We start from the raw sequence: 25,725 nt of genomic DNA, 5'->3' as shown, positions 1-25,725 counted from the left end.
CTGTCCCCCTAAGTGGCGCAAAATCCATCCTTGATCCAACAGAAATCCAACAACACCGACTTCTGTCTGATCTGTCCTCCTATTAACATTCCTGTCACATTCTCCCACAGTCCCTCAAACTTGGGCGGTCTGCCACATCTAGGAAGAAACAAATTGCTGAACGGGAATGAAATGGGGGTTTAAAACTATGGTGAGCTTTGAGGAAGTAGACACTCAAATAACCAAACTTCAGACCACTGCATTTTTCATATACAAGGTTTCAAAACTCAAGAACACACTTCTTTCTTTTTTATTCTCCAGATCCTGTTGATATATGTTACATTTAGCCCTCTTTTCTTCATATCATGACCCTTGCCATAGTAATAAAATTACCTTTAGGCCCTTGTGTACATTCTGTCAATCTGAACAAATGACATGACAGTCAGTATTTTTCTTATGTTCACAAAAACTACAAAACAGGGGTCACTTATTCCTTGATGCATGTTTATTTGTTTTATTAAAGGTTCTGTGTTCCTGAATTAAGTGATCTAACACTCACTTGATATTGCTACATACTGCTTAATTTTTACCAGACTATAATCTGAGGCTCTACTTGGGAACAATTGTTGTGCATAATACCTCCATAATACCTCCATCCTTAATGTCACATTCTCTTCTATCTCCAGGGATTTAACCTAAACAGGTACATTAGTGTGATAAAGCTAATTACCTCTCAGTCGTGGGTAGCTGTAGAGAGTAGCGCCACAGCTGCAACATTGTTTTATATCATGGCAGCTGACTGAGGCACTTAGTATATTGGACGTTTGCCAGTTATTTCTCTGGTGACACATAGCAGTGTCCTTAACTCATGGCTGTTTTGGGAAAGGTCTATCATTACAAACAGCCGCCATAGAAAAAGTGATGTAATGTTACCTATGAGTCATACATGAGTCACAGCAACTCACTTCCTTTTCGTTTATGACAGTTGGTTATAGCATACACAAACATACAATTGAAGCAGTAAGAGATATTGAATTTTTACATTATGCAAATTTGTGTGATCCTACATGTAACCTCCATTAACATTAATCCCCCGGGTTACATAAATCCACCACTTTGAAAAACAGTGGATTTGAGAGATCTCTAGTACAGTACCTCCCAGGTATTCGCAGTTTAGATATACAGGAGTGCATTTTAATTCATACTGGGGGACATTGGGTTGGACATTTGGATGGATGGATGGATGGATGGATGGATGGATGGATGGATGGATGGATGGATGGATGGATGGATGGATGCATGGATGGATGGATAAATGATGGATGGATAGATGGACAGATGGATGGATGATATAATAATAATAGTCTTTATTGCATATTCCTGCCCAAAAGGCCTAAATGCACAGATGACCACACGTTGTCTATAAGAAGCATAATGCAAAACATGAAATGATAAAAAGCTACATTACTGTATAAGTAATACAGTTGGGACAGATTTATCCATTGTAAAAAGTACAGAACTCTGAGAAACAAGTAATCACATTTATTGGGCCCTACAAAACTAATACACTACTTACAAGTCCCTCCTACTCAAACTACCCTGCCATAGTTATGATTATACCTGTAAGGTTAAGTTGTAACCTCTGCGAGGTCGTCTGTCTGAACTGGCAGTGACAACTTCCCTAATCCCCCTCCCCTGTTTCCTGTCTCCCTCACTACTGCTGTCTGTCACACTTCCGACAACCTCCTGGCTACAACAGGTTAGCTTTCCGATACTTGTCATCTTCCCTTTAAACTTTGCTGCTGGAAAAACTGTAAGGTTACTTCAGTAATCCATGCATAGATTAAACTTTAGGAGGCAATAAGAAAATTCGTCACTCATACAAATACAGATCTACAAATTTGCATCAAATGAAAAAACATCCTATTCCCCACATTCCCACGTACATGCACACTTCCAGAGATATTTATCAACGTCCTTGCATTCAAAAGGTTATCTGTGAATTTTTAAGATTTTCACATTCTGATAAGCCTCATCTTAAATTTGACAGCCCCCTAGCAGCCTTCTCTCAAACTTCTATAGCATGAGGATGTCAATCCTACATTTAGAAGCCTAAAAGGTTTGATCTTTTTTGCAAAGAACAAATTTATAAATAATAGTACAAAGAATAGAGAATAGTAATTATCATCAGTCATAACAAATTCTGAGAACATTTAACAATAAATTTCAACTATTTTCTGTTTGAAAAATTCAAAAAGATTGCTTCATTTTTACATAGAAAGGCCTAGACACAGTGTAGATGTTACATTTAGTTTAAATCACATAATGACAAAATGACAAAATTAATGACCACAGGTGGCAGCGCCTGGCAATACTGATTCGCTGAACCCTGACTTTGAACTGCACCTGTTCAGTTCCAAACTTTCAAGTCTACTGCCTCAGGCACTTGCGGTTCTTGTGGTTTTGTTACTTTCTTTAGCGGTTAGCTGATCAAAGGCTGAGATTTTCCGTGGCCGGCCAACAAGCCAAGCTCATCTCCTTCCCTCTGTCCAACTGGAATAGCTTTAGGAAAAAGCATTTAATAATTTACAAGGTTAACCACTGGAAATGGCAATGGAGCTTACTCTGGGATCCTCTGGTCCACCGTACTGTACAGAAAATCTATAATAGTCTTTAACCTACCGATCAACCTAACATGTCTATAGCTCTCTAAATACAGCCCCAGGGAATTGTAATAAAACTTGTTCCATGGTTATTAAAAAGAACAATAAGAATAATACACAGGTCAGACTGTACAGCACGGGACTTCACAGTAGTTGCCATCTTGTTCAAAGCCAAATGTGGTATAATTTAATGACAATAGAGCAACCGTTCTATATATAAGTTTGAACAGCCGCTCTCTTAATTGACTGTTACTTTTTATAGCTCTTTGTATGGTTAATCGCAGAGCATCTTGTGCTGCAATCTCAAATGGGACAAAAATTCTGAATATGTTTCGTGATGACACATAGTGATAAGTCAGGACTTCCATACATGTACATAGCAATAAGGGGAGGGCCAGAGCTGTTGTTTTAAGCAATTGAAGACCACACCAACTTCTCCTCTGAGTTGTCATTTCTTAGCAAAAAGTCAAGTTAAAAGCAGGCGGCAGGGAGGAAATCTTGCTGCTGGAAAAAAGGGCATATCCAGACTCCAGAATAAAGACTTAAAAAATATGAAAAAGGTATGCCAAAGATGAGACAAAACTCAATGAGCCATTTCAGAACATTTTTTCCCATGAAGATTTTTTGTCCTTTCCTGACATGGTTTGAGCGGTGTCACTTTGACGGTTTGAGGTAAATGACCTTAGCTTTCCCAGATGAAGCCGACCCTAATCACAGGGATTTATTGAGCCAGGCTATTGGACCATATGCCACAGAGGTCAACCCAATCATTTTCCCTTGGTTCCTAACTTTCCCAAATCATCATGAAGTGAAAAGGACAAGAAGGAAAATGAGCTCTAGAAAAATATACAAATCTTAGTGCGATACACGTTTATTCTAACCATCAGCCAAGACAGCAAATTACCAGAGATGTATCATAATTATATATGATTGTCTATTTCCATCCAGGTAACCACAGAACAGGACTGATAGAGCAAATTGCAGTGGAGCTGTGGATGGACAAATCCTTGAGCTTTTCCCGTAGATAGATGGGTTGGAAATGAAAACTGATGGCCCATTATTCCATATGATTGCAGCAACCAGCTTTGAGCTCACTACATACTTTAATCAGTAAGCCAAGAACCACTCAAAATTGTGCTGGGTAGTGTTGAAAGTGGCAATTTACTCAAAGTCGTGCCGGTAAGAGCTCAAAAATCAGACTTGCGCGGCAGTAAAGAAGGGGCTGTAATGTTCCTAGAACAGTAATTGGCTCTTATTATCTACAGAATTCTTCTGAAAACTTTGAACAGACCCAAGGCTGGGATATGATACAAGAGGGTGAATTGCTAAGGTGCCTATTTGCGTGATATAACTAGGAATTAACAAAAGGCATGTAATGTGGAATAAGTCTAATTGTGGAAACAGCCATAAAACGAGGTTAAAGCAAGTGTGGGTTTTAGCATGTTCCCTTTCAATTTAACAGTGGATGAACAAGGAGCATTTGTCAGAGTTTACCAGGCTCAGACTTCTACACTCCCAGGTATGCATAAGTTGCAATATTTGGCTTTTTTTTCAGTCAAGCAACATTCAGTATGGAGAAATAGACCATATTATGTCAGATTGTATAATACAGTGTCATTTAGTCATCTATTTATTTATACACAACAAACTTAACATTTCTATTACAAATTTTTAAAATCTTCAGTTAACTTTATTCAGTTCCACAACAAACCCCATACATACAGGCTCATACATACAGATAACCCCCACAAAACCCTCTTGTTATGATATGAGTAATTGGGACCAGGCCTGAGGTCAGAAGACCCTGATATCCATCTCAGAGTTGATCAAAACATCAGTGTTATTCTGCTGCAGGGAGCTACACACACTAGAAAGACAACATTTTCAAGAAAATGCACGATATTTCCCCCCATTAATAAAGGAAGTATGAAATATGACCTTTCTGCATTATGCAAAAGAGGTCCTCATTAGCATAACACACAGTCCATTGTATTCACATTTCCTAAAGCTACCAAGTACCTACACCTCCAATATGACATCTGTAGCATGTACCATAAGGGAAATATGAAGTTTCTGCATAAATGCTGGAAATGATGTCCTCATTAGCATAATGTAAATTCAGGTGTATGTACCTACTGCAACATTCTCTGCAGGTATCAGGATACCATAAAGCCTGCAGGGTAAAAATCTGCAGCAATCCAAAAACTATCCAATTCCAAAGCCCTTCTGAACTCGTCCTAGCTCAATGCAATTTTGCTGAGGGAAAGATTATTCGATTTCAAATTATTGATTGGTCACTGTCTAAATTTTTTCAGTCGTTCAAGTAGAAAGATCCTCGAGGGACCCAATGACAGAAAGAAGACATTGATTCTGGTAGGAAAACTATTACAAAGGCACTGGGCTTACAATTACTGCAACAACAGGAGCCAGAAAAATCCATGATTGTTTCGCACCCCGAGGAGTAATTGATCCTATATGAATTACTTTGTAAAGATTGAATTTTAATTGCCATTGGTGTCGGAACAATGGGTGATATGCCCAAGGGAATCTGGTTCATTTATTGCACACACACCCACAACAAATTAAGTGTGCCTTATGAAGACATGGGACAATAAACAACAACTCTTTAAATTTGGTACATCTAATTTACTCTCAAACAAGCAGCAAAATAAATGTTATGGCACAGATAACATCATTCTCAAGCAATCTACAAGTATCTCCTGGTTGCTATGGGAGGAATGTGAAAAATCACGACAGGATAAACCATTCATTTACCATTGATTTATTAAGACTTTGAAGACTGAAAGACAAAATATTCATGGCCTCCTTTTACCAGTAGTTGATGATTATGATTATATACATGATATATTCTGTGATAATATTCTGTTTTCGGACACTTTTTAGCAAACATTCAGACCATAGACAATTGACAGGTTGTTTGAAATACCACAACCTGGACCCTGTATACTGACATCTATCCCAAGTTTTATGTGAGATTAATTTGTCGCAGAGCAAACGTTATCCAAACTAAACCGGTAAGGTCCGCAGAAGTTATCCAAACTGATCCGCTAAGGCCTGCCCTGGTCACAAGGTCACAACGGAGGTGCAACATTCAACCATCAAGAGAGAAATATAACAGGCTTCTATCAGAAACTCTATACAAGCAATATATACTGTCCTATCTCTATATATAATGTCAATGAGAATGACTTTCTCATTTGTACTATGGTGTCATTATTATGGTGTATTAACCCATACTATACACTCTTGTATTAAGTATATTAGCCCTTAGATATATATATAGCACTGTAGTTATGTACTAGCCATACTTGGTTACTGTTAGGAATATGTCTTGTAAATAATTTGTCTTGTAAATATATACTACATAATATAGACAGTTTAAACTCAGACATCATCCTGTTGAATCTGAAGTAAAAATAAAAACAACCAAACATAATTCATCTAAGGCATAAATAAATCATCAACAGATTCTCCCCTTCCAAGTTAGGTCTGGCAAACTAGCGAGTCCTTGAACACTGAACCATAATGATGGGAGTTTGGCTCCGGCTGATATAGCCAGCAGATTAGTTTGATTTAGGAAAGCCGTCCAACCATCCCTCACTGTCGGACATGGGCAATAGCCACGCTAAATAGCAATACACAGGGCCAATATGTCTTCAGACGGCGAGCCCGCCGTGCTCTTATAAAACCACCAGTTGCGAGTCGCACGCAGGCCGGACACATACATCAGGGGGAGTCCCAGAAAATGAAATTTCATTTTCCTGTCAGGGATGTCGGAGGATTAATGGGGTTAGGAAGATTGCCAATTTTATGGTCCTACAGTTGTAGCTGTAGACATGTAGACCAGAGAGGCCCGCCTATACCAAACGCTGATAGTCGTGTCAAATTGGACTTGGCAAATCTGTCATAGCGTCGATCAGATTGTGGATCAGAAAGGAACCAGTCAGACTCCTTTGAATCTTACCGTTGGTTATGGAAATGTAGCCACATACATGCAGCTTGGAAAATTTCTACTCGCACTTTGGCAAGCTAACAGGTTCAGTACTGCAAATGCATTTAAATTTGCCGTGGTTTCATATTCAAGGTTTTTGCGGTAATACCTTCACTGCAAACTGAAAAACACCATGAAAATGCTCATTCTGAAGTTCTACCATCTTGTTTCAACCGCAAACTAAAAATCACCATGAACACTTCATTTTCTCCCAACTGCAAAATTAACTCACTGTGAACTTACATTGATGATGATGATGAACTTACATTACATTGCATTTACAGTATTACGAGTCACATATTACAGCAATCAAAAATAAAGTATTTCTAGCCCTGACAGTGCAAGCTACTATTCCGACCTTGTTACACATTAGTATACTACAGTAATACAGTACCACACAAACTTGATTTGTTGGTCCTCGGAATAAAAGAAAAGATGTTAAACTGGAAAACCTAAATAGAAAGATTCTGAAATTGAAAGCATGTACTTTGATACACCTGCAGTTCCAAGGAGGAAACACAGTCTGATGCAGTATTTCCTCCCAACCTTCCATTTTCATCTTCACTTCTTGCTGAATTTTTGCAAAGAAGTGTTTGAGAAGTAGGAAAATGAGATGGTGTGGCCTAAGTGCTTCTACTTTCAAGGGATGTAACCTAATCCATCCATACTTGGTCCTGTAATGTTGCAGATTGCCCCTGAAAGCACTGCTGGCTATGGGCTGCACAGATATGGACATGGATTCCATTCATTTAGACAACATCTAGAGATAACAGTGCAATAATTCCAGGAAAGTTAAGATTATCCATATATGGTCATAATGCTGCATTCCTGGATACTCCCAGAAAGACAGCAGAAATATCTGGAAATTACTTGATTAAGTCAATTATCTTACTTAATCCTATGGATTTGTAAATTATAAATAGTCCGTAATCATTTACCACGCAATTCTTTTAGTACACTTACTCAGCAGTTATATTGTAGATTGTTCATTGATGCATACATACTGTATGCTAGATAGATTAGCTAAGATTTGGTACTTAATTAGGACGAGAGGATAAGTGTCATTGAAATAACAGTTGGTAACATGTTTTACAGTGTTTCTTTCTAGCTAAAACTTATAAGCCATTGGTTCAAAGTTATATATACACTTCATACTACATTTGTACGTCTACTCTCCTTTCCTTCATGCAAACAAATGGATAATTTGGTAAGCCTTTAGATGCAGCTATCTTCTTTATCCTTGGAAACTGGTCTTTGTCTTTTGGCACCGACTTATTTGGCAAACGATAACAGCGAGAACTTGACTGGGCTGACAGCACACCAGGCTTTGTGGGAATCCCTGGATATCCCTGGGAAACCCCGTCACAATTCCTTCCCAGAGGCGACTCTCCTACCTCCCATGTCACTGCCAGTAAGGACTGATAAAGAACCTATTTTGGTACTTCAATGCAAGACACTTACATATAACTATATCACAGATCTAAGGCTCATCATACCAAGCATTCAATAGCTACATGATAATTCTTATGAAGTCCTCTATGCAAGAAAATAAATAATTCTTAATAATTGTTGAAAAAGATCATCTTATCTTACAGTTTTTGAGCACTTGATGAAACACAAAGAAAGAATACAGCTACACTGCCCAAAATTGCTGTGTTTCATTGGGACCTCGTAAAATACCAACATGCCAAAATTGAAACAAATGCATCATCATAAGGATCTTGAGTTATTGCTTCGAACACAGACAAAAACAGTATCCCTGTCAGAGGTCATTGACCTCTTTCCCGAAAAAATAACAAAAAGTGGAATGGTGACTATTGTGGTACTGATAATTGAATCAAAAGCTGAAGAACTGTACAATATTTTTCTACCACCACAAAAGGGCTTTCATTCTAAATGGTTACCTCGTGTAAGATATCCACAGAACTACAATCATACAATGTGCAACTCTGAGATTGCCCTCTTACACAGTATCCTTGCCAGGATGTGACATTCTGTCTCATGATCTAGATAACTGACCTTCGAACTTCCAGCTGTTCTGTTTTCTTTGTGTCAGTGTCAAGAATCATCTGCACTTACAACTGGTTACTAGCAGCAGCATGCACAAACTTTCAGAAGAACTGGCCCAACAATTTCCCTGGGACGATAAAAAAATTTGAGGAGCCGGTGGCAGTTATTTAGACATACTGTACTAAAAGAGTCCATGAATTATAAAAAATGTCAGTATGTCTGGAAACATTTCTGTACTTCAAATACTTCACTGTATAACCCGTATGTCATTCCTGAAGTCGCCCTTCCCTACATTCTGATGGACGTCCCTTTAAAGAAAATTATAGAAACGCAAGCCAAATGCTTCCCTTTGATAAATATTGTGGAAAATCCCTAACATCAGCCTTACAGTACATATATACAGAAACTTGATTGACACAGGAAATGCCCTCGTTAATTCAGTCATTAGTCACATGACCAGCTGTCCCCTGGACCAGGTCACCCCCTCCCCGGAGGCAAGGCCTTCTGGGAAGGACAATTTCATGGGATTGATCCTGTGTACAAACTCCCATCATCACTTGCTGCTGAGGGCACAACTGCCACCTCTGTCAAGTCTATGGTGCCAACTTCAAAATACAATTAATCATCACCCTTCCCTAAAGGTCCAGCTGCCACTAGCTGCACTTAATCACTTACTAATAACAGTGTTTCCCTGTACCTAGTTTCCGAGCAATCCATCAAAACTTTATTTTGCATTCATGGTTGTGAATGTTGAATTGTATTGGCCAGCAAATTTGACCAGTGCCAGTATGATGCATCTGATGTATGTGTTGCACATGAGAAATAAGGTCAGCTGTTCAATAGCATGGCTTTTTTGCTTTATAACAGAATATAATCCATATTTCTTTGTCCTAATTGTGTTTCTTAACATGCTACTTAGACTTTGGAAGGGAACCTATTTTTGATAGCCAGAAAAAGTTACCTTCAAGTTCACTTCCAAGATCTGGTTGGAGATTGGCATTCGTCAACCCTCATGATCAGACACTGGGACTTTTCTGTTATTTCTCTGGTCTGCCCCATGTCGGCCTGCAGTAATTCTGTCACTAGTGTACAGTTTATACAGTACTCAGCTGCAGTAACCCTATACAATTAACCTCCATGCTGTAGCCATGTTCCAGCTGCTACTGTGTATTTTCCTGTATTTTTGCCATCAACTTAGTATCATGCTGTATTTCATTTTGACCATTTCCCAGAGTGATGAAACTAATGGAGTACAGTATAGACATTTACTAACATAATTCCACTAGGGCATATCATTCCGCCATCTTGAAAAGATACATCCAAACATATCTCCAACCTATCTTTCCCCAGTATAATGCACTCCTGTATATCTATTTCTGTGCATACCTGGGAGGTGCTGCACTAGAGATCTCTCAAACCCACTGTTTTTCAAAGTGGCGGATTTATATAACCCTGTGGACTTATGTTAATGGAAGTTACCTGTATATGAAGATCTTTAATATGCTATCACTTTCAAATATTTCATCTTACTCTACATCCAAACTTATTTTCGTGATGATATCTTACCATTTCACAATGTTCTATTTTTCGAAATGTAGGTCAGACAGAAGAAGATACTAGCACAAGTATCAGGGAATGCAGCGTTACCAAAGCCACATGTTACCATGTGAGGATTGGATAAGTGTATGATAAACAGGAGGGTCCTGAGTTCAGATGCTCCATAGATAACCCAACAGCAGATCAGCACCTGTCCCTGTCATAAGTAGGGCTGTCTCAAGGACAAGTCCCTCCATCCTGGGATGGAAATCTGCTTGTTGTGACGGACAAAAATTTCACCCGGTCCGTCCCAAATATACAAACTTCATGACATGAAATTGATGAACTTGAAATGACAAATTCAACAAAGAAAATCTACAACATTGGCTCCCAAACAACGAGGGAATGAAAAAAAATTAAGCTGGAGACAGCCTTGCGTAAGAGGTTCCCTGTGACTGTCCCACTTGTCAGTAAAAATAGGGGTCAGACCCTGGTGTGTTTGGGCCAAATTCAACAAACATTCGAACATCACACAGTTGGATGGAGGACAAGAAACAGCCACCTGTATGTCATTATCATCTCCAAAAACTTTTCCAGTGGCAGCAACTTGCTTTCTTGCCAACCATCTGTCCACATCTGGTGTGGATGGGTTTAGCTACACAATCTTCTAGTATTTGTATGGCCATAAGGTCAAGTTATGTGGCAAGAGATCACAATTGTTTGGTCCAAGCTAAAAGGGTCAGCGCACCCTGAAAGGTGCCTAATAAGCTGGATACACCTTGACTGTACAGTCTGCATAGCTTTGAGTTTATGCTTAAACATGTCATCCCTCATGACAATGCTCTCATTTATGTTGGTTTGTACAAATCACATCAAAAGCAGACCTTTTAATGCAGACTGAAAATTCGGACAAAAAATACTGTACTACTTTTTGTACAGCATCATGGAATGGGGCTTTTAAATGAATTACTGTAAATGCAGAAATGTTCATTGTGGTTTTATGTTCCTGGTTTTCACGGTGAACTGCAAAAAGCCGTTCCATTGTGCAACTGTAGCGTTACTATTGTTTCAAACGCGAACTCAAAACCACTCCGTTTTCTCCCTACTGCGAAATAAAATCCCCACAAAAAATTCTGCATTTACAGTACTAGTACCGTAGCTGCGTGCTGCTGATATATCTAATCAAGACCTTTTCAGCATTCAGCACTGAACTATGGAAGTTTTCTGAGTAGTAAACTGGGGCCCAGTTCCTGATTTAGTAGCAGTGTAATAGGAAATTTGTTATCTTTATTGTTTGGTCCTCTCCACTGACACCTGTAGTACTAAAATGACAGACCACGGGGATGTGATTTAGAGTTTAATTTTGCTGCAGATCTGCCTTCCACACGCAATCTCTGGCCTTGAGTTTCCAAAATAAATTACTGTAATATAACACTGAAGTTGGACATTATTAGGCCACAAAGATTGAATGTCGCTTCTGTTAATAACTTTCTGATATGTAAAAGAATAACGCTGGGAAAAATTTGGGACATTTGTCTAAGGCGCATATCTTATCTAACTAAATAATGTTACTTTCATCTTCATTGGTATTCTTCCTATGAAGCTAAATTTACAGAGGTGGAGCATTTTCAAAGCCCGTCCTCCAAGTCTTGTACAGTTTGTCATTCAGACTACATGTACATAACGTTGGGTAACCTAAATTCGCGGGGTACTTAAATTCGGGATTTTTCGAAAACGGGGTATTTAGGGATATGTGCTAGATGCAACATAAGTAATACCGCTAGAAATGCAAACCTGCCAGACTTACGTATTCAGAACACTGTCTGAAAAGCTTCGATAAGCATGGATTATAAGGCGACGAGGTCAAAAACTCTCCGTCCCTTATTGGAACAGTCTGAGGACTTCGTGGGAGAATTAAACAACATGGTTGTCGGCTGGTTTATAAGAAAAATGTCACATCCGCTTCCTGCTCAACACAATTATTTACAAGACAACTTATTACAATCTCTTTTGCTAACCTGCAACTGGATTCTAAGTGTGATCAATCATCAAAACTCCTCTCTGTTGCTACAACCTACGGCACGTGTATTTTCCCGCCGCCATATTGTTAACCAGAATCCTGTTGTCAAGCAGACGACAAAGGTTTGTGAGGAACACTTTTTTGTCTAAATGCTGCGTGTGATAGTGGACTGAGGAAGATATTTTCCTCAAAGTTTGCTCCTAACACAACAAGGAACACATGGACATAGTAGTATTACCATTTCTACGGCATCCAGCTAACTTCCCATGAATAATGTAACGTTACACGTTGCCCGATGATGACGATGGGCCGACTTTGAGTGAAGTTCTACCGACTCAACACACGGGTTGTACCCGAACTGGCCTGATGTGTGCGGTACGGCCGTTTTTTCGTGTATTTTTTTTACTTGGACACGTCTATATCCATAGCACTCTCCTCAAGCCAAGGATGGAACGAATAGCTGCTGTATAAAATGTGATTAGCGGTAAGATATTCAAGACGAATCTTCTCTCCCGAATTAATGTGCCCCCCTGTCCGACAGCACCGTAATTGTGCGTGCGGCGGACGGTAGTTTCAAGTTGAAATATTATGGTGTCAGCACGACCAGAGACAAAATCTACCATATATATGATTAGTGCAAAGATAGTACATGATACTGACAGAATTATAGAAAAAAAGGATGGTTTATTGTTCTGCTAGATTGATTTCAGTCAACCATTATCGGAAAAATCCCGAATTTATGTTACCCAACGTTACATGCTTAAAGTTTATTGAAAAACAGAAAATGATAAATGAAAAGTCCTCTTTTCAGGACATACAATTTCCTCCTTCCCATGCTGACTGTACTATATTTAACGGTCCACTAGCTACATAATGGTGCTACCAATTATGTTTTCTGGCAGGTCCTAGCCTGAGTCTTCAGGATGTAATAGAAGTTGGAATCTCTGCCATTCAGACCATGCTGAAGCACAGGCCCTTGGGGGTCTACAGCAATGTGATCTCACCCTGGGGAGGGGGGCAGCATTTGTTTTTACTTACCTTCCTACAAAGTTCATGGGAAAAAGTCATATCTTCAATTATCTGCTAAATGGTAGGCTCTTGGCTCGGTGGTACATTCTGGGGTGGCCTGTATTCAATTTCAATAAAACCCAGGAGCACATAAGGCAACATAAATCTTGGGGAAAATCAAACAACACTTCCTATCCAATGAACAGGTGAAAAAGATACCGATTGGCTGGAAAAAACATATCAATTTAAATCCTTAAAAGCTCATCTGTACTGGTAGAATCTATAGTTGTTTCGTTCCAAAGGACAGATTGTACTGGAAAAACTTTATTGATTGTATCTCACCGGAGTAAATCCGGAAGAATAATGATGATGATGATGATGATGAAAACAAAGGAAAAACTCACCATTTTTTAAATTCAATCCTCAGTTTTAAGAATTGGGATCGAGCCATGGGGACGCATTGGATAAACAGGCTATTGGAGATTGAGAAACTGCCTTTTCCTGACCAAAAAGAGCTGGTATATACTATATGGTAGGTTCTCAGAAACCCCCTCCCCATACTGTTCATGCATGCACAATCCTATACCAACAATGTTCAGATTGGGATTGCACAATACCGGATTCCGATGCTGCCATTTGGATGATTGAATGTTGACTACTGGTGGTTCTGTGGCCCTGTCCCAAAACTTTTGAGGCTCACTGCCAGGTTTAAGTGGCCATAAGCCATAGACACATACTTAGTTATCACCCCAGTAGGAACTGTACATCACTTACATACTGGTTCACCCTTGGGATGGTTCAAAGGGACCGAAACAGATATAGATCTCATGGGTTATAACCTTCATAAAGTCATGAACAATTTCACCAGTCAAAAAAGTAGAGCAAACAATTTGCAACTTAATATTTTCCCTTTGCAAATTTGTGTATCTTTTTTTAGCCAAATTGGTATCAAGTTGTTTGCAAACGTCTGATATTCTTCCTAAGGAGGAATCAAACTTCAAACTGAGACAAACCATTTTTTTTCTATCCAAACAGAGTCTTCTTTTAACCCATTGAATACTTCAGAAAACTGACAAAAGTGAAAAGTAGCTTACTATACTACGAGTTAGCTAAAACAGTGACTAAATCACATTAGGCACGATTAGCGTTTCTGACTTCCAGTTTACATGGGACTCCCAAGGACTGCAAGGTAGCATAAACAACTATCCCAGAAACCTAATCAATTACTATTTACTGAACAAACAGCTCAGTGTTTGTTGAATTGCTGCAAAGTGGACAACCCCTTAGCTTTTCACACCCTCTATTGTTCTTTCTGTTAGTTATCACAGCTACACCTCCTCTCACCTTGCTGAGAAGAAAAACACATAAATCAGGTCCTTTAGCCTGCAGTTAATTGGATGTCAAGCAGAGATCGCCTAATTAGATTACAGAACAACTCAGTGGAAAGACAAACACCAAAGACAAGGGACAAACTCTACTGTCTGAAGTTCCCCATGGGAAGCCTAACATCTTTATTGTAAGCAGCTGCCACAGAAAATAAAGTCCTTTTCAAAAGCTGTCATGCTGTCTCTTACCCCAATCCCTGATGGTCACATTTACTCTAGACAATGAACCATTCTTGTTCTAGGTAACAAAAGCATTGAATATCAGACAGTAATCAGTGAAGTTATACCCTTATCGTGCTATTCCTTTATGACACATCGCCCCTTGTTCTAAACCAGATTGGCAACCTGTTACAGCCTTTTCCTTTCTTTTGACCTTTGAATTTTCACACTTCATGGACCAGGAATACATTTCAAAAGACATTCTTTAAACCAGAATAATTGAAAGGATACAGCTGTGATATATTGAGATTGAAAGTTAAACCAGCATATCTGTCATTGACCAACTCTGCATAAATATTTTGGCTTAACCTGCTGGTCCCTATTGCAGTATTGTTGAGGCAAATGATACAGAACAGTTTGTGCTTTACTGTAATTCATTTTCTGGCTGCCTACTAATCACAAAATCGTAAAATGACACTAGACAATATGGACCAAATGAAGGACATTCCAGCATTGATGTATTCAAAAGGATGTTATAAATTCAGGAATACCAAAATTTCATTAGCTTTTTCAAGTTGAATTTTCTGTCAGACAAGTCAGGGAAGTCAGCAGTTTTGCCTGTGAGAGTGTGAAAGCTTCTCTCCAAGCAGAGGTTGGTGGGAAAGATCGTGACCGTTTTATCAACATGCCCGTTTTATCACATGCCCACTTTTTGTCCGCTGTGGGGATAGCGGACAAAAAATGGGGCATATGATAAAACAGTCATAATCTTCCCCACCAACCTCTGCTTGGAGTGTATATGTGAAAGCTACATTTCATCTTGTTTCAAAATACATATATATCATAAGGTTTCCAGCAGTATTTTCACACATTCATCCCTCATGTACTTGCTACAGCTATTATGAGTTCATGAAAGTGTGGACATATGTTACTTTATCCACTGTCAGCAGAATTACAATCTTGTTGTGTACATGCTGGAATGTGTGTGAAAAATCTTTTGGAATAATCCATAGCTCACCAAACAACTTCGTAACCCTAAAAGACACAGATCAATAGAACTCTTTTGTCCAGAGTCTAGACAAGTCCGTTTATACTTAGCTTAAAGGGTGACCCAGTTACATGGTTTAGATGGATTAAGGAGGAGGAGGTGGAGGAAAGAGGGTGATGGAATCTCTATACTGTACAAACTAAAATACCAGCTAGGGACCAGGGGTTATCAAATTATCTCCCTATTTCGGTTCTGGACAGCCCCCTTCTGAATTATGATAATGTATATAAATGTACAAATGTATATGATGATGTGTGTGTGTGTGTACCTGTCATCTCCATCTGTTTAAGTGTCAACAGCTTCAGGTGTGATGTGTAGGCTGTTGAAATGTCACAAACATTCACACTACAACAACAGATAGTAATAGAAGTCAAAACACATAACGTCATGGCTGATAACTATATGTATACTTTATAAGCACTGCACTTATGCCTTGAATACAGGAACTAATCCAAATAACAATCTAGCTACTTCACTTTGATCTCTGCGATGATTAGATGTAGAAGAGTGCAAATCTATTAATGTAATACACAGAAAGACTGACAGAAAACACAACATGGAACCTTTAGACGAATGTCAAAAAGTATTTCTACTAACTGCAAAAGCTGTTTAAAACTTTAATCTACCTATTAATTCAGCAACAGTTTTGTATTATCTTCCTGCTCTTTTCTCAAATACCATTCAACTCAAGATGCAGGTGATACATTAGCCTAAGCAAAGAACCAATTTGTGTGGTGATCTCTTACATTAATCCCCAATCCATATCAATCCTACCTCTACATGTAAATCGACAATGCTTTGCTGTACTAAAATGAATACAAAGTGCAACAATTTACAGCCTTTTCATACATAATGAGCTATGGGCTGGTGATATTTTCATACTGAACCCAGAAAAAATTAGTATCATTTCCCACCAATGTTCTAAAACCCTGGCAGCTCCTGTGTGTATACATTAACCCTGCACTTGGCCAGGGAATCTCTCTCCCCAAAATAAAGGCAAACATTTGGCAACACCATCACCATTAAACCAGACCAATTCCCTTCATCTGTGTTCTCCACACAGAAATAATTAACCAGGGTGCTCCCTTCCCCTGACATGCCAACAAGAAAACCTACTCAGCCAAATTGCTTCCAGTTCTGCCGAGCAGCACCTTCATAATTTTTCTGCCGTTACTTGGGTGTAAAATACATCACCGGGAGCTATTTAACCCGTGGTTTAATTGCTTTTCATCCGGATATCCCCGCCAAATTACCTTGTCTCACTGCATAACTATTACATGCCACATTTTGATAAATTTTAATCCTTCTACAGAAAAGTCTCGCCTTTGGTCCTGGAACTTTGCCAAGCAGGCCTGGGGAAGGGATTGCACATGGGGTCTTGTTAAGTCCTGAAGCATAGCATTCACAAACAGCACTTAATACAACTTTCCCAATATAAACTCCTGAAGGAAAAACCTGGCATATTTAACTAGTCTGCTGTCAATTTGATGTGTATGGCAACATGTATAACTTGCTTGTATCACAGCATTGCATTACAAAGTTTGTCTTATTTGGGGAAATAATTTTGTCTTTTTGAGATTTCTCCATCAATGACTATACAATCTATCATTTTCATTCACCCCCTCCCACTCCCACATTCCTACCCATCCATATGAGGAGGCCTGATGATATATAGATGCAGGGTTGGATGAGACAATTGGACCTGCTGTAGGAGAATCAACAACAGAAGGTACCTGTCTGCCATCAGTAGTCGGGGTGGCCCACCCTTGCTCAGAAGTAACTTTGGGATTTTCCACTGCCCTCCCTCCCCCAGGTAGGGACACGAACTTCAAAGGGCTGGGAGTCTGGGTGGGATTTCTGTAGGATTGCCAGAGTTCAAGAGTTGACTGGGGGAGATTTTCTGGAATTACTTGATGACTGGGGAATTGGCCAACATTCCAAGGATGAACTCAGTGTCTGGTCACTGCTCCAAGACTGGAAAGGATCACCTTTTTTCCCAAGATCTGTGTCTTTTAACATCAATTAACAAGGCACATTGTACCTGTAACAATGTAATGGCTATAGTTTCTGATAGATAAAATGTACAAGGGCTATTACAAATACATTAAGCCAAACAGGTGACCCTTCTGACCAACTTACCTACAAAAATACAACGAAGTACACTGACAAGGTGAACAGTAGACATACCATACATGAGCTAACTTTCCTTGAAAGGCAAGTGATGAAATGAGCTGAACCCATTTGGATGCCATTAACTTTAACTTGAACTTCATTAATTATGGAGACAAAATTGCTTTAGACTTCTCTAAAGGCCTTGTTAGCCAACAGAATATAGTTGATGTTAGAAATTTTATATGATACTTCTTCCCTAGAAAACTTCAAGGTTACCAGTATTGTACTAAAAGTTTAATCATCATGATAACAAAACATTATTTTCTTCTGATCAGCTATTAATTCTGGTGTGCTTCGATGTTTTTCCCCATCATATGGAACACATTTCCACTCCAGCCACAAAGTACAGACTTCCTCCTGAGAGCTGGTCTGCGATTGGTGGATACGCATGGGGTGACAGGCTTTGTTCAACTGCCAGAAGAGCACCAGTGAATCATACATGATCTTCAACTTGATACTGCTCTCCATATCAAAACCTACTGGAGATATCTCCCTGTAATTCACAGTGTGTTTATCCAAGGACACAGAAGCATCTCTGTGCTGGGTTTATAGGGAGACTGAATTGATTGGCAGCATTTATTTGTTCAAGGTAATGATACGGCTGAGCCTGAGGTCCTAATCTTTTCACAGGGTCTTTTCCAAAGCCATTAGCCTACCCTTATGAGACTCAAGGATGCCAATAAACTATACCCTAAAGTATACTAGTAGTTAGATAGGGAGAAAGGCTGGGTCGGTCTTGTGTGTGTGATCTTTGCAATTAGCAACTCAATTATGCTATTGGAAGATCTCTTGACATTGTCAAGTACAAAATGGCCAAAGGTTTCTTAAAATGTAGGTGCCTTATCTTTCCCTAAAACTGTTGTGCTGCTTGGTTAGTCAATGCATTAATTGCCATGTTATAGCTTTAATAAATGAGTATGGGTGTTTTTCTCCCCACCCTCTTAATAAAAGTCCTATCTCCACTATTGACTGGAGAGAAGAGGTTCACTAGACCGCATACTGTGTTGGAGAGCAAAATCCAATAACACTACAACATGTCTCAAACAAGTGCCACCTGAGAAAATAACACAAGGAATAGGGCAAAGTTTTCTTTGAGACATCTTTGCCAGTAGGGCATCTGCCAAGTCAAGCTGTTTTTGTGACTTTAAGATTACAGCTGAACTGAAACACATGTTCACACCAGGTCATATCCATCAGTAGTGTACAAAGGTCTGTATATTCTTACTTTGTACAGATCTACTACAGTCTACACTACAGTTTATGGCCTTCGTCAAGGATCCAGAGACCAACCATTCTGTCCGTCAGGAAAAAAATGGAAATATGATGCAGGATTTATTAGCAGAATTTTATATATTTTTCTTCCAAACTGTATTTAACAATTCTAGTAAATGGTCTAAATTCAAGAAAACCTTGGTTTAGGATGGAAACATCAGCGAGAGACCATCCATCACTTCTTGGAACTGGAAGTACAAAATGTAGACCTTCAATATTAGGGGATAAAATGTGACCCTTGACATTCAAACTGAACTGTCCCTTTGCCTTATGAGTGCAGCAGGAGTGAAGCTTCCTACAGTAATCAGGAACAGATCCGATATAGACTCCAGATGTCAGCCAATAACCATCCAACATTGGGCAGCTCTGATGAGGAAGTCTGCCTGTCCTTCTGACTCAACTGGACTTGGATCATTCCTTCCAGTTTCCTCCTCGATAATTTGTTTGTTTAGTCTTCCTGGGCTGGAGGGCATTCAACTGAACTCATTACAACCCAATACTTAAAGCTCCTTTTCCTTTGTTCTTTTTTCAAGGTTTTGTCATTTATACAGAAGATGAAAAGGAAGAAAATTGAGACAAGGTGACAATTTGTAAACATCCATTTTCATCACTATTTTGACGGATGGGGTGAAAATGTTTTCCCTCCCAACAAGCAAATGTTCGCCCTTGGAGGAAGGCAATACTGTATTCACTTTATCTTCACAGTACCAAAATTTCACGGTGTAAGGAAAATTGACATTTTCACTGAACTTTAACTTGCGGTGGCGACAAGTGATTTACAGAATGGTAGTGGGAATCATAAATAATTATAACAACAGGTTTTTTTCATGCTGATGATAAGTTCACGGTACAGAGGTGACCGTGAAAACAGTGAAGATAAGTTACAATGAAAGAAGCAAGAATTACAGTAGGCCAGGAAACAGCTCAAAAGAAAGTTTGCAAAAGTCTGGAAATTAGATGCCCAAGGGATTGAAAAAAGCACTTCAATCTGACAGGAAATAAGTTGTGCAGAAGCCCTTCTTGCCTGGAGAGATTTTAAGTGGGACTGATCCATGTAAATAAACAGGGGTGCACTGATGTGTAACCTTGTTCTGGGACATGTTAGTCTGGCTAATTTTCACACAAGATCAGATAAACACAGTTTTTTGTGTGCCCAAAACACAATTCAAATCATCCAGACAAATCACATTTACAATGGTAAGGTGCCAGTCATAACATACACTTTTTCAGTGTTCCCAGAATGACCATAAACTTTTCAACAGCCTTGTCCCAAGCAGTACCACCTACACCTTAGAATAATTTGTACCATATGTAAGCAATTACTAGAAGTGAAAAAGTATTTTATTGTCTTACAAGTTAGAACAAACATGGCAAGGATGGTATTGTCCATTCATGTTCACTCAGGCACGAAAAAAGAACCCAAACAGAGATAAACCTACCCTCCAAAGATTCATATTGGACATGAATATCAAGTTCAAAGTATTTTCAAACTTTTAAGGGCATAACAGATGACTACAATGGTTGTAAATTTCCTGTCCTTTCACCACCAACAAAGCAAGTCCGGCCCAATGATTGGATCTTCAACTAAAGCTCCAGAAAGAGCCCATTTTCACTGACAGCCTTGGTAGAAATGGAGGCAAATCCCCCATTTGTCATCCAATCACTGTTCAGCAGAGCTGGACTATCGCAGCTGAGGAAAGAAGCAGTGAGGTAAATCTTGACTAGCGGGACCATAATTTGGGATGAGTCGAAGATAAAGATAATAAATATGCCATCTTTCTTCAAACATGTAGTGAGAAATGGTTATCTCAGAATAGGCGGGTGACAATCTGCAATATAAATAACTGCACACTTTCTAACACCAGATCTTCTCATATTTTGCCATCGCGAATCAGTCTGAATTTTGACCATAACTTTTGGAAACATCACATATTTGTAACCAAGAGGAAAATCCTATTCGTATCATGTTTACTTTTTTCTTTTGTGGAAAGTCCAAGGCCATCAGCTGAGAATTCCCACCATCTTTCCTCCATTCCTGGCAGCCCTATTCCTTCATAAGGAAAACCAATTAACCTCTACTTAGTCTGGTCAGTGAGCTGCTTGTCAAACTCAGGTTAGACCTTTCTCAACGCACACCTCCTAAAACTTCAAACAATTTCGAGTGAATTCTGTTATTTTGCTCTTTTTTCAACATACAACTATTACATTGATTTTCGTACATTTTTAAAGATTTTTGTTCAAACATATCCATAAAAGTCAGAATTTGGTGGAATATTCTTATCATCAGATATTTTTTATTACTACATCAAACTATCCCCACCTGAAGTCAAAGATAAGGAAAGTAACTATATGCAGTACTAGTAGTAAAGAGGCTATTCTACCTTATAATACACGTAGTACAGGGTAGGCGTAATTGTCTAAGCCTATACTAGGTCTATATTGGTCTTACTAGTAGTTACTTTCTACGTACTGTAGCTATTAAATGACAAAGGTCATAGGAGTAACATTTGAAACGTGTCTATACAAACAATAGAAATTTCATGTTTATTTTCTAAACAATGTGCAACTTCAGCACTTTCCAAAGTTGTTTTAATAGCCTTAGTAACAAGAAAACAAGGGAAAGCAATACAACAGCTTACACCTGTCAAACCAACGCCATGAAATTTTCCACATGTGTATTTCTGTAGTTTTACACCCTCCTTGCACCATCTGGTTGTTATAACAATATAAATAAAACATGTGACTATTTATGACTGTTGGGATGGAGTGAAGCAGATTCACATAGTAAATGAACTTGAAGGGCTGGAACATGGAAATAAATTGACAACTTCAAAATTGCTGCAACACACCCTCGGTGAACTTAAGTTATATCCAAGTGCATTCAGGAGGAAGGTGAGGCAAAGTGTAGATCATGGACATACTGTAATTTATCACCAAACATCATTTGTGGAGGTTAGCTGTTTTTCCTTTTTACGGCACATATATAGGGGTGGTCAGGAGTGCTTGGCTGAAGAAAAAAAATGTGCGCGAGCCGTAAAAAGCACTAAAAGCTATCGCTACCCTTTGCCTCATTCTGACTACTGAAAAAGTATTACATGTGACATCATATCACATCACGTCACCTCAAGACATCCTAAATTATCAACATATCCATTCAGAGTTTTGGTATAAAACCTTGGGTGTTCCAGTCCTATCCTTAGTCACTGACAAAAGACAGCGGATGCTGTCAGAAATGTCTGACTGTTTCAAAAATTTTATCCAGTTGTTTGAGTAGCTATTTTCGGCGTATGTTACATTTCACCTTTGAGGATGGACACTTTAGCTTACCATTTCAAAGACGCCATTATATAGTATGTGTAATAGAAGTACGCTGATGGTAATAAAAGTAATGTTATACTATATCTCTATGCAGCAGACTGGCACCTTGCCGAAGGCTATTGAGGGCAGGCAAGGATGATCCATTTTAAAATGGCAGGACAAAAGCAATTTGATACACATCACGGTATACATAAGTACATTTATTTATAAAGTTATTACATGGACAGTTGGTAGGAGGTACAAACTTGTCTTGACCCTCCCCCTACCACCCTTTCGTTAATGGAAATCCCTGAACAGTCCCATCTTTTTAATTCGCCCCTTCTGTAAGTTCTGACCCAATAGTTCCTACCAACTGTATGACAATAGGACAGGAATGTTTAACTTGTCTAAAACCTTCCGTAAATCCGTTACACAGGAAGACAACATGCAAACTATACTTAACAGTATAAGAACGAACCTGATGTAATAGCAGCACTCACTGTTTAATGAAACAATATCTTCTTTTCAGTCATGAAGTACAAATGTAATTCGAACAACATCACATGTCAGACTTTGTGTCTAAACGAACTCAAGAGGATACAGCCCAATTGATCAGGAATGCGCCGGGTGGAAATGTACATATTTTGATACCGATGATATCGCTGCGTAATGGAATGGGGATCGACTCCGCACTGTTTGGGTAAGGGCCACTAATGGTTCACTAGATAACACCAGGCTGCTGAGGAAGTCCATGTGTTGTGTAGCCTGCCTTTGTGAGTCAACTTGAACTAGTGGGCTGAATCAAAACAGCATCATGGTTTCCATAAAAATGTCTGAAACCAGTACTATTGAAACATTAATTGTTTACTCTTCAAAGATTTAATAGTATGCCTTAAATTTTTGGTGAAGCTTTGGGTGAGGATATCTATAATGATGAGAATAAATGAAATATGCCAAATACACATAGCTTTGAATGAGAAATCTGTAACTATGATTACACTTGCTGCACTGTCTATTATACAATCACATTATTAAAAGCTTATGATTTTATACATACATGATATCTATATATATATATAACAACTTTGATTTCTAAAGGTACTTTCAGCTACAACAAGCTGTGCATTGAAATGGCCTGACAGACTGTGACCCTCCTGTTAGTACAGTCACTCCTCTTAGATTATGACTGGTGTCCAGGACCTCCTTGGAGAAACCAAGTACACAAGTCCAATGTTATTACTAGACTTAAGACTCCTATTTCAAAAGATTTCTTCAGTGTGGGTGATGTGGTACACTTGCCCTTTCTCAAGGCTGTTTAAACAACCTTAAGACATGCCAAACACTGCTTAAGATGGATTTAATCTCCGAAAATAAAATGTACTGAATGAACAATGACCTTGTACCTCACTTGAACACCAACAGCCTTATCTTGCTCATGCATCATATTTGTTTTTAGAAAAAACAACTGAAACTGTTTGATAAACTCTAAAACCACAATTACAAAGTGTCCCACACAGTATAAATGACAAGTATTTGTTATACATCACGTTTCATAATGCGATATGATATCGCTGCCGTATTAGTTATTAGAGCCCTCGATTCAGTATATGTGCTTTTGACACCATAGGGACTGTTCGGAAAAGGTAAAATCATAGTGAAGAGAAGATGAAATTTGAGTCTCTTTTGTGTATTTTACAGTTAGCATGAAAGGGATAACAAATCTACAGAGGTCTAGTTAATGACTTTATGTGCAGTGGTCGTGAGTACAAGTCGTAAAGTCGTGGCGGCGCGGCGCGGAAGAGACGCGCGCTCCCATAGCGGTGCCCTGTTAACCCCCGGCGGCACCCTGACCCGGACGGCACTACACATGGTAAATGTGCGCCCCGGGAACAACAGCTGTCCGCTAGACCCGGCTCCTCGAGCACAACCCGGCGTGAATAATCCTCTCACTCAAGCCGACAAGGTCCTTCAAGTTCAGACAGACGAGCGCCAGTGGGTGTGTGCCACGATTACGTGAAGCACACCGACATAACGGTCTACAGAAACCTCGCACTAACACACAGAGTGGGACGTGCTTGTTATAATTGGTTGACCGCGAAAGAAAATATAAATATGGATTTTACACTAAAATTAACGACTCCACTAAGGGCACTCAATATGGAGTATGGACGTTTCAATACATCAAGCAGCTAATGTGGGGAACAACTGTGTAAAAGCGAACTACTCCCCTCCCCCTGCGATGTATTGACGTTGTCGGTTACCGCTATCTATATTCCAGGAACTTACTGTAACTTGTTGTTGTTGTCTGCTCACCTTCCTCCTGGGACACAACAGCCTGTAGCAAGACGGCGCACAGCAGCCACACTCCTCCAAACTTCCCCATCACTGACAGTAAAGCCTCCAAAAGAGGGAGAAACGGCTTCAGGGACAGGACAAGTTAGAGTTTCCTCGACCGGAATGACTCAGGGTGTACTTCCTGTAGCTCCTCGCTCCCTCTGAAGATGGGGCCCGCCGACTGGTTCACTCTTGTCCCTCCATATGTCCCGGCGCCGGGAAAATGCCACCGAAATCCTCCTTGACAACGCGGTGGAACTCGGACTTTTCCTGAATGAAGTTCAACCGACTCCGCCTGTACTCTGCACTGCTGACCGGGTAACGTCACTGTCTGGTCGCTTGGATGGAGGCAAATATCTGCCGAATGTATGGGAGACTATTTTGGGCAATGACTTGTAACGTGAGCGCCTCGCGCGGTTGTAACCCAGATGGTCTGGAGATGATGTTTCAAACGGGGCGGCCACGCCTCTCATCCGCTCTCTCCGCTGCCATTGGTCCGACAGTTATCGACTGGGATATAAAGTAGAAAGGAAAATAAACAATATAGACGCCAGATAATTGTTTGTGGCGTTATGCAGACGCATGGGGCGCTCTATTTCTAACACAGCGATGTCATTACCAAAATCTAAATCAATTTGATAATTGGTTTTAACGTTTTGTGAGTTTGATTTATAGGCAAATAAATGGTCGACTGACAATATACTGTAGTTTAGAAGTGCCCAAACAGTTCTTCTACTAGACTATCTTGGTATCAAATAACATCAAACGAAATGTGCGACATGGCCATTAAAATTCTAATAAAGTAATGATAGATGATAATTCCAGTATCT

At 39.4% G+C, this 25,725-nt stretch overlaps 1 protein-coding gene across 10 annotated transcripts in view; it reads right to left on the bottom strand.

The window, feature by feature from the left end:
* The window catches only part of LOC136444497 (muscle, skeletal receptor tyrosine protein kinase-like), a 50,609-nt gene extending 25,205 nt beyond the window's left edge, over nt 1-25,404 (bottom strand). For 5 of the 10 annotated variants that reach the window (XM_066442063.1, XM_066442064.1, XM_066442068.1 and 2 more), the window contains exon 1: nt 24,848-25,403. In XM_066442063.1, the coding sequence (XP_066298160.1) occupies nt 24,848-24,944 (97 nt within the window). In that variant the 5' untranslated portion in view covers nt 24,945-25,403. Of the gene's footprint in view, nt 1-24,847 lie in introns of all 10 variants that reach the window. The other 5 variants (XM_066442072.1, XM_066442073.1, XM_066442066.1 and 2 more) reach the window with 4 other exon arrangements.
* Nucleotides 25,405-25,725: the final 321 nt, after the last annotated feature.

This window comes from Branchiostoma lanceolatum, chromosome 11, assembly GCF_035083965.1.
Source record: "Branchiostoma lanceolatum isolate klBraLanc5 chromosome 11, klBraLanc5.hap2, whole genome shotgun sequence".
NCBI classification, from domain to species: domain Eukaryota; kingdom Metazoa; phylum Chordata; class Leptocardii; order Amphioxiformes; family Branchiostomatidae; genus Branchiostoma; species Branchiostoma lanceolatum.
The sequence above is the reverse complement of the archived record's forward strand: the minus strand, read 5'-3'. Positions and strand labels throughout refer to the sequence as shown.